Source organism: Urtica dioica, chromosome 7 (genome assembly GCF_054948205.1).
Source record: "Urtica dioica subsp. dioica isolate 48M chromosome 7, U.dioica_male_clone48M_v1_H2, whole genome shotgun sequence".
NCBI lineage: Eukaryota > Viridiplantae > Streptophyta > Magnoliopsida > Rosales > Urticaceae > Urtica > Urtica dioica.
Genome location: NC_142762.1, coordinates 33,766,170 through 33,775,752, shown reverse-complemented (window position 1 = coordinate 33,775,752; position 9,583 = coordinate 33,766,170). Strand labels below are relative to the sequence as shown.

At 36.8% G+C, this 9,583-nt stretch overlaps 1 protein-coding gene and 2 non-coding genes across 3 annotated transcripts; 1 reads left to right on the top strand and 2 right to left on the bottom strand.

Moving 5' to 3' along the window:
* Positions 1-521: 521 nt before the first annotated feature.
* On the bottom strand, positions 522-2,447 carry LOC149390952 (Ribosomal L28 family). The gene is made up of 2 exons (XM_089618505.1): positions 2,082-2,447; positions 522-1,182 (listed from the first exon to the last, which is right to left on the bottom strand). Exons 1-2 carry the CDS (start codon positions 2,279-2,281, stop codon positions 738-740), a joined length of 645 nt encoding a protein of 214 aa, XP_089474631.1. The 5' UTR covers positions 2,282-2,447; the 3' UTR covers positions 522-737.
* A 6,254-nt stretch (positions 2,448-8,701) lies between these two features.
* Positions 8,702-8,772, bottom strand: TRNAG-CCC (transfer RNA glycine (anticodon CCC)). Its single transcript has one exon. It is a non-coding gene; the product is annotated as a tRNA-Gly (tRNA).
* A 723-nt stretch (positions 8,773-9,495) lies between these two features.
* LOC149390950 (small nucleolar RNA Z161/Z228) lies at positions 9,496-9,583 on the top strand. Its single transcript, XR_016300431.1, has one exon. It is a non-coding gene; the product is annotated as a small nucleolar RNA Z161/Z228 (small nucleolar RNA).

The window sequence follows — 9,583 nt, the reverse complement described above, 5'->3', positions numbered from 1 at the left end:
CGGTCCGAATCTCCGCCGGCGAAGATGAACACCGGGAGAGATCGGAGCACGGCGGCTTCGAGGCCACCGCAGGAAGGCTAGTTCTGTGATTCCGGCGAGGGTTACGGCGACGGTGACCTCGTCGGAGTGGCGATCGGCGCGGTGGTCGGAGCTTGAGCTAGAGAGATTAGGATTTGAGAGATAATTTGATGAGAGATAATTTGGGTGTGGATATGGATTATTGTTATATATAAAATAGAAGGGTAATTAAGACATTGTATAGGTGATAAATATGCAAAAAAAAAAAAAAAAAAAAACACGAATGCAATTTAGACTCATTTGTGATACAAATGAAATAATGTACTGTTGTTGTGACTTCAACAGCAAATTTCTTCAACAGCAAATTTCAACTACTAATAATAATGATAATAATAATAATGACACACTATGGAGCTGAAAACTAAAACAAAATTAGGACCCAAATTGCAAGACCCAGAAAAGAAACACAAGAAACACATATGGCAAACACATACAGATGGCATCAAAATTTGTTCTATAAATTTCTCATTTGATGTTTTATTTCAGCATTTTAAAAAAATACTGCAAAAACCATACCAATGTCAATTATGTGATCCTGGCTTCATGCTACCCTAAATCTAATCAACCCAGATTTGAAAGAAAAAAATAAGAACAGCAAAAAAAAAAAAAAAAAAACTTACACCAACAAACAAGATCATCCTAATAATCAAACATTAGGATCAAAAATTAAAAATTATAGCACCCTTTCCAGGGTAAGGCTGATCTTTAAAGTCCCTTTCTTTGGTCTTCACATCGCCCACGACCTCTGTCTCCTTCTCCTTCGCTCCTCCTTCGATTTTCTTCGGCTTCTTTGGCAATAGTTTGCGAGCCTCGACTTTCATTTTCTTGAACTCGTCGGAGAGCTTGGCCTCGTCCTCCGGCGAGAAGAAGAGCGCCTCAGTGCTTCCGAGCTCTTCGTACAGCCTCTCGATTTTGGCCTTCCAAAGGAGACCCATCTCCGTGTCCATCTTCCGGTACGGAGTCCTCAAAAGGTACTCGTCGATTCCCCCAAATTTGTCGATCGTTCGCAGGGCGTGCGTGGTGACTTTGACCCTTATGTGTCTGTCGAGGACGTAGCTGAACAGCCTCTTTTGCTGTACGTTCGGCTTCCATGTCCTCTTCGATCTATAAATAGAGCACAAACAAAAAAAGAATGAGCTTGATGTCGGTGACACGAATCGATTTTCTCATACAGAAAACAGAGAAAGAAAACGTCAAGATAGTTTTGAGTCCGCGTGTAACTTATGTGAAATTCATATCCCATGCATTCAACTCAAACTGCGAATCATTGACGAGAAAGTTGCAGTGTGAAAAATAAGCTTCTCTGTTCTCTACTCTTAACCACTCGATACGCAAAAGGATTAACGGATATGACCTAGTGGTCTTCACATGGGAATTTGTATTCGTACAATATCATCCAAGTTCTAAACACGCAGTACAAGAAGATCTATTGAGTGAGAACTTGGAAATTTCAGACAGAAACACATTCACAAACAAGAAACTCTGTGCAAAACACTGCAATGGAGACACACTCTAAAAATCTAGACCCAGATCTAAAACAGGACACATCGATGTGGCCATTGATTCCGAGATCGCTGTGATCCCTAAAAAGGCAGACCATCAAGATTTGAAGGGAAGGCTAATTGATGAAATGAAACGGCTTGGGAAATGTGGCCATTTCTTTCTTTCTTTCTTTATCTAATTCAGGTCTGGGAAGCTCAAATATCGAATGCTTTTCATGGGCACTATTTCCACACACTAAATCAAAAGATGAATCTATAAAGCTCTATGTACAACTCTGCAATTCTGATATGCTTCTTAAATCAATATCAGTTCTAAACAGCCAATTTTCCAGTCAGAGAGCACAGTTCGGCAGAAGAGAAACAAAAAGCTCAGAGCTTTAAATAATCAAGAGCCAAAAGTACTATCATAAAAAATAAATTTCTCTTGGATCCTTAATCAAAGCAAATTGAACTGAAACCCTAAAAAGAGAAATGAGAGAGAGAGAGAGAGAGAGAGAGAACTTGTTGCCACCGTCTTCGCTGACGCGGTTGTTGAAGCGGATGTGCTTTCCGGCGAAAAGGCCTCGCTTGGCACGATTCATGACGATATTCGAATTTGGGATGTTTTTCAACAGAACCTCTTTCAATGCTGGTTTCATGTTCTGCTCTCCTCCCAACTTCTTCGCCATGGTCTTCAACATTTGTCTCCCTCGAGAAGACATCCTCTCTCTGTCTCTCTATCTGATATCGCTTATCGGAAAGTGAACTGTTCGCGCCTGAAAAAACCTAGCTAGGGCTTCAAAGTCAGAGGAGAATAGAGAATTGTGAGAATCTGAAGTAAAGAAGAAGACGAAGATACAAAGTCGAAAATGCCACAGATTTACTAGTAGTTTCTTTGGTTAATTTGTATCTATTCCTTAGTTTTTTTTTAATTTAAAAAAAAAATCCTTAATTTTAGACTGGAGAAAGAACAAAAAAAGTCTAAAATTAAAATTAAGGAATATATAGATATGATGTTTTAGTAATGTTTCCTCTATAGATTCTCAATAATGTCATATTTATCTCCTAAACATTGTTTATTACTCAATTATCATACAAGTCTTTTATAACACATATTCGTAACATATATATATATATATATATATATATACAATTTTCATCAAAAGAGTGTCAGGTGAGTCGTGACTCTCTCTAATAGTTTTTCTTTTCTCATTTTTCATGCTCTTTCTCTCTCTCAAGCGAGCGAATTACCACCACGAGAATATATATTGACAAATTTTTTTACTAGGCGTTTAGGTCCCGTGTTCTAAACTCTCTATCCAACCTTATTCTTATATGTTTTATTTCTTCATTTTTCAACAATTTTCTCACATTCTTATATCATTTGTTTTATAATTTTATGTACTTGCCTCTTTTAATTGTCTTTAAGAGTTTCTTTCTAACTTTTTTATATATATTAGTCCATTATTTTCATAACTTGTTTTTATATGCTTGTTGTGATTTTTACGCACATGTAAGCGCATATATCGCACAAGTAGTAAAGTGTATACGAATTAAGGGTATCGATCCCACGAGAAAAACGTTTAATTAATTGACAAGACTAACTAACACGAATTGAACTTGAGGTTTGCAGTGATTGCGACAAATTCAAACAATAAAATAAAAGTAATTAAAAGTAGAGTTGTTGACAATGATGAGAATGAAAGAACTCTAGTCTCACAAGTTATTTTTATGGTTTGGATTCTTGCTCCATCATAAATGATGGTAACAGTCCCGTGAAGGACATTGCTTTCATTATATTGTTCAATAATAGCGAGATTCTTATAAAGATGCTCCCATTAAATTCAATGAATAGTCGTGGCTAGAATCCTTTAAAGGATGCTCCCACTCAATAATATGATTCTAGTTAGGACTGTAACCCGAGACCGACAAACCGAAGAAACCGGCCAGCCAAACCACCCCGCTGACTCAATGAAGTCGACCCGTAAAGACCCGACCATTTTCGGTTCTCCCCAAACCGAACCGTGGGTGTTAGTCGGTCAGGTTCGGTTCTTGCCCCCTGACCAACGGGTCGCACCGACCCAAACCGCAGTTGAATCCCTAAATTTTCTTAACCTAATGTTTCCAACTTTCTAGTCCATTCACTCCATTGTACGACTACGACTTTTTGTGGTTAAATCACATCTTTGTTTCTCACTCAAAGATTTTGAAATCAAATCAGAGTCCACCGTACACCTCCGACCCCCGACGCCCAAATCGGATAAACGATTTTCAATCGAAACCGTAAACCAAATCAGGTTAGAACTTTGATAATTTTTCCCTGTTTTAGTGCATTTTTTTAACAAAGGTGTTTTTTTTTTATCGTTGTTCTGAAATATGATTACGAGAGAATTCAATGGATAAGTATTATGTTTTTTATCCCTAATTTTTTTCTTTTTTAGAAGCTTGCGACTATCACAGAGTTAGGTTTATTTTCGGTTTCAAAACCAGAAACTTGTGACTATAAATAGTATGCCTTGTAAGTGTTTGATGAATGTCCAAAATCAGAAAATTGTCCCATTTTGTCTCTGTTTTTTTCTTTCTTTTCCATGGAAAATTACAAATATTGTGTTGTGTGTGTTTGCCTTGTTCAGTCTCTGTGCAGTAATCTTGAGACGAATACCAACAACATTTATTGTTCTTATTAAGTTATTATTGTTCTGAAATCTGACGTGAGATGTATTTTTTTTATGTTCTGAATATTTTCAATAATACATTATATCAGAATAACTAAGAACATTTTAAGTACAAAATGTAAAAAATAACTTTCAACGTACAACTTAAAAAGAATTTTTTTTAATGTTTCGCGGATATTGGACTCTTGTCCTCTCACCGAGGTCATTTTATAATAAGAAAATAGTGCCATTTAAACTAATTCATTGAGAGCACTTACTGATAGAAGTTTAAACCAAGGATTAAAATGCTATTTTCGTTGCCATTTCGAGCTTCCTGATTTACGGAAAATCGTCATGCCGATGGAAAATCGAACGGAAAAATTGTGGTAAAGGGCAAATGAAATGCCGTTTTCAAATGCCGTTTTCGATGGAAAACCGAACGAAAATAATGTGGCGAAAAACACACACACACACACACACACACACACACATATATATATATATATATATATATATATATATATATATATATATATATATATATATATGTATATGTAAATGTAGTTCAAATTTAAAACACTTCAAATCATATATATCTAGAATAAATGTTCCTGAAACCAAATTGTTCATGAAATAAATATGTTTTGCAAACATATAATTTGAATAGAAAATTAAATGTATCAATAGAATCCCGAAGGACGTCCCAGTTGGATAAAACTCGGTTGGTTTTCTTGAAGCTCGCAATATTGAGACCAAGTGAAATTCCCCTGGTACGATTGTCGAAAGTTTTGAACATGCCTGTCGTAATAAGCTTGATCGTACCCCACCGCTTCACTTATTAGTGGACATCTTGGTGCACATGCTATAACTTGCTCGGCACCGAACCGATCTACGCGTACACTGAACGTGACGTCCACGTCCTTGCGGATTCACCTGTGGTTGTGGCACTCCTATTGGATTAGGATAACGGTAAGAAGGACAAGTATACGAAATGTCACTCTGTGTGTCTGACTTAGTGAATGACATTGTGTCGAATTGAGACATCAAATGGTCGACGCCGTATTCACTACCAGATGACATGTACACTCCATATCCTTGTTGGAAGTCACCGCCGTAATCACTACCAAAAGACATATAATGCGCGGGCGCTCTCTGTGTTCCACCACCGTAATACGATCCGGTCTCAAAGTCAAAGTACTCTCCAGGTCTGTTAAACATATAATATATTACTTTCCATATTTAGCATACGTACATTGTTTGAGAACTCCGACATGAATAAATGCGAATACACTAACCTGTCAGATCTTTGACGTCGTGACCTGTGATCAGAATCTTGCGTGACTTGATAACCTTGGTCCCTAGTCCACAGATTGTAAGGTTGGCCACCACCACTACCACCACCAATGTCTTGACTAGCTGGATAACCGCCAGTCACCACCGCCTCCGTCATCATCACCGTCGTTAGGACCAAGTCCATCGTCTGATGATCCATGCGAACTATGACCGACTTCTTTGCTCAATACGGTGTCCACATCAACACCTTTCACCCGGGCCTGTGAGGCGACGCGTGGGGCGAGGTTCCGGTCTTCATCGTCGAGGTGAACTGGGCGGATCCATTGTAGGAGTTCATCATCGTCAACGTTGTCAAATTAAAACTGCTACTTCAAAATTCAAATACACGAGTCTTACCAACTGCCACGGCTTCATTGATCATGTGTCGAAAGTGCGGCGACTTCACTTTGTTCGTTGGCATGTTCTCGTGGATGACGTAGCTGCTAACGGCTAGTCCTAGACGTTGCTTCAATTTAGGATTTGTGATTTCCGGAATAGTAGGTTGTCGTCCACTATCTGCCCGAAAATGAGGAGGTGGTGGTGAAATCCCGGAACCCCCACCAGGGGCCAGATGTCTAAGCATCCGGCTGTGTCTCTTGACGGCTTCTTTTAAGAGCTTGCATTATATCACGTTCGTATTGTTGGTCGGGGTCCAGCTCGTCTACAGTTTCATCAAGGATATCTTTGCTTTTCTTCTTTAGGAGAGTCGCCGCTTGTAATGCTAACATCTCTTGCGTACTTCTGCAGGACAACTCGGACATTTCTTCACATTTTTTTCGGATCGTTTCCACTTAAGCATAACTTTATCCGTGTGATCCCCCCCCCCCCCCCCCCCCCCCTCGTAACGTGCCCACAATAATTGCATGTGAAGTGGTTCGGGTTTGTTGCAGCTGGGGTGCAATGCTTACGAACTCCTTCCTCGCTCGTCTTTGATATACCTGCACATTGAATTCAAAATTTCAATCCATGTTCAACTTGTCAAAAAATTCTAATCAAATAATTTCATTTCAATTCAAAATGTAACAATTTCAAATCGTAATCAAACTAATTTCATTTCAATATCTCAACAAATTCATTTAAGCATGTCAATAAATTCTATTCAAACTAATTTCATTTCAAATCAAAATGTAACAATTTCAAATCGTAATCAAACTAATTTCATTTCAATATGTCAACAAGTTTATTTAAACATGTCAAAAAATTCTAATCAAACTAATTTCATTTCAATTCAAAATGTAACAATTTCAAATCCTAATCAAACTAATTTCATTTCAATATGTCAACAAATTTATTTAAACATGTCAAAAAATTCTAATCAAACTAATTTCGTTTCAATTCAAAATGTAACAATTTCAAATCCTAATCAAACTAATTTATTTCAATATGTCAACAAATTTATTTAAACATGTCAATAAATTTTATTCAAACTAATTTCATTTCAATTCAAAATGTAACAATTTCAAATCCTACTCTAACTAATTTCAATTCAATATATCAACTAATTAACACAACATATATGAACACCAATTCAAAACAAAATCAAACTACGTCAATTTAACACAACATATATGAACACCAATTCAAAACAAAATCAAACTACATCAATTTAATGAACACCAATTCAAAACAAAAGTATATGTAATTTAAAATTTAAAGACATAACCTTACTTAAATAACAGAAATAAAAAGTTGAAAATCTTTTTTTTTTTTTTTTGTCGCCGGAAAAAATGGTGGTTTCGCCAGAAAAATAGTGGTTCGCCGAAACGTCTCCAAAAAATCTGGAAAAAATATATATGATAGATCATCACATTACAAACAACATTCATGAAGAGGATTATATGAAAAAAAAAAAAATCAAACCACCAAGTAAAATGAAGATCTAAATTCTGGAAATTATGGTTTCAAAACGAAAAGGAAATTCCTTAAATACGATTGATTTTCGCCGAATAAGTGCTGAATTTGAATTGGGACGAAGTGAAAATGTGGAAAGTCGCCGATTACGCTGGGAATTTGTCGGCAAGTACTTCGTCTTCTTTGTTGTATTTGCAGTGGCCGAAACTTTTTTTTTTCTTTCGTATTTTCTCCCTATATTCTTTGACAATCGAGGAATAGATGCTGCTTTTATACTCAAACTACAGCGAAATCATTCGGTCGTTTGTCATGGAAACGGCATGTCGTTTCGCCGAATTTCCACCGACAAAAAATGACGAAACGACCCAAAAGCTTGTCGCCGGCCGCTGACTCACCGGCAACGAATTTCCCGGCGAAATTCTTAGAAATTCGTCGAATTTTTAATCCTTGGTTTAAACATAGTAAAAAAATCTTATTCAAGACAAATATGTACAAATAAATGTTACAATTAATTTGTTTGTACTTAACTTTTTCATATAAAATATAAATGCCGACAAATTGATCAACATTTAAAATCGCAAGTAAGTCAGTATAGGATCAAATTTTATAATCACACATATGTGGGGGGCGGCGATACGCTAGGTCTTGAAGTCTTGGCACCCGGACTTTAGCGCCGAGAGCAAAGAATGCTTGGCGTCTTAGTGCTGAGTGGAGGCATGGCGAGGAATAAAGGTATGGCGTCTCCACTTGATAGTTTTTGACTCGTGACCTTGTTCTTAGTTGGTTCCAGCTATGTGAGCCCGACTCGTGATTTTCTCCTTTGAGCTAAGACTAAGAATGTGTGCACCCAGCCTGGTGTTCCTAGACTTTTTGTGTCGTCTTTTTTTTTTTTTTTTACGACAACTTTTTGAGTTGTCTTTCCATGATGGAGCTCATAATTGGAGGGCATCCCAAAACTATTAGAACTCAAAGTGAGGTTTGAGTTCCAACTGCGTGAACCCGACTTGTGACTTTTTTCTTCGAGCTAAGACTAAGAATTTGTGCCCCCAGCCCGGTGCTCTTGGACTTTTGTATCGTTTTTTTTACCGTAACTTCGTGTCGTCTTTTTATGATGGAATTCATAACTTTTTGTGTCTCTTTCTATGATGAAATTCATGATTGGAGGGCATCACAAAATTATGGGAACTCAAATTGAGGTTACAAGGTCAGCAATATTTTTGTCGAATACAAGATATGTATCGTTCACAACTTATTAAAAAAGTGAACATTTTTTTTCTAGGACAACCAAAAAATTGTACTAAAAAGTGCGCATCCAGGGAATCGAACCCTGGTCAGTACCGTGGGAGGGTACTATGATACCACTACACCAGATGCGCTTTCTGTTAGCTGCATAGATAAAAGATTATAAAAAAAACAAATAGTCAAAGTAAAATGTGCTCCATAAAGTTAGCTAAACAAAACTATTAAATTCACCAATAATAGAAATATGAGGGGTTAATTTTTAATGTTAATTTAAGGATATGATAGAAGTTTTATAGGCGCTTTAGATATTTTTCTGATAAATATCAGTATAGAACCATCATTTTACAGTCCTTTTGTTTATAAATATTAATAAAGAAAAAGAAAACAAGAAGTTCTTCAAAAAAAAAAAAAAAAAAACAAGAAGTTATTATGTTAAAACTTAAAAATATAAACCAACTTCTTATAACGGCATTGAGCTAAAATTATTAACCCTACCCATCTAAGTTGCAGTTTCCAGATTCTGTCGAGGGATTTTATTGTCGTTTCACCATATGGGACTGTCTCTTAAAACTCTGTATTGCTGTCGTAGATCATAGTGTTGCCCTACTTGCTTTCAGGCCCAGCCCATCACGCTACCAAATCCTAGCCGCTGGAAAAAACAAAGAAGCTGAATCACAGCCGTTGGATTATCATAGCTCATTCCTATATATTTGCTGAAGATCCTGCAGAGCCATACATGTTCATTTCCGCTTGATTGCTCTTAGCTCTCTCTTCTCTGCTTTCTTTTAGATAATTAGCATATTTCTTTACGCGTTGTACGTTTCAATGCTTTATTAGCGTATGAGGTTTTTGGATGTTGATCAGATGATGAGTATGGATGTCAATTCTCACGACGGTCGTCTGAGATGTGTTCGTTGATGCTAAAATATCCTTAGTCTGATGATT

Excerpts from the sequence above, each read along its gene's own strand:
- LOC149390952 (XM_089618505.1), bottom strand. The coding sequence starts at position 2,281 with ATGTCTTCTCGAGGGAGACAAATGTTGAAGACCATGGCGAAGAAGTTG. Across the intron at positions 1,183-2,081 it reads AGCGAAGACGGTGGCAACAA|ATCGAAGAGGACATGGAAGC; the intron begins GTTCTCTCTCTC and ends CTCTATTTATAG.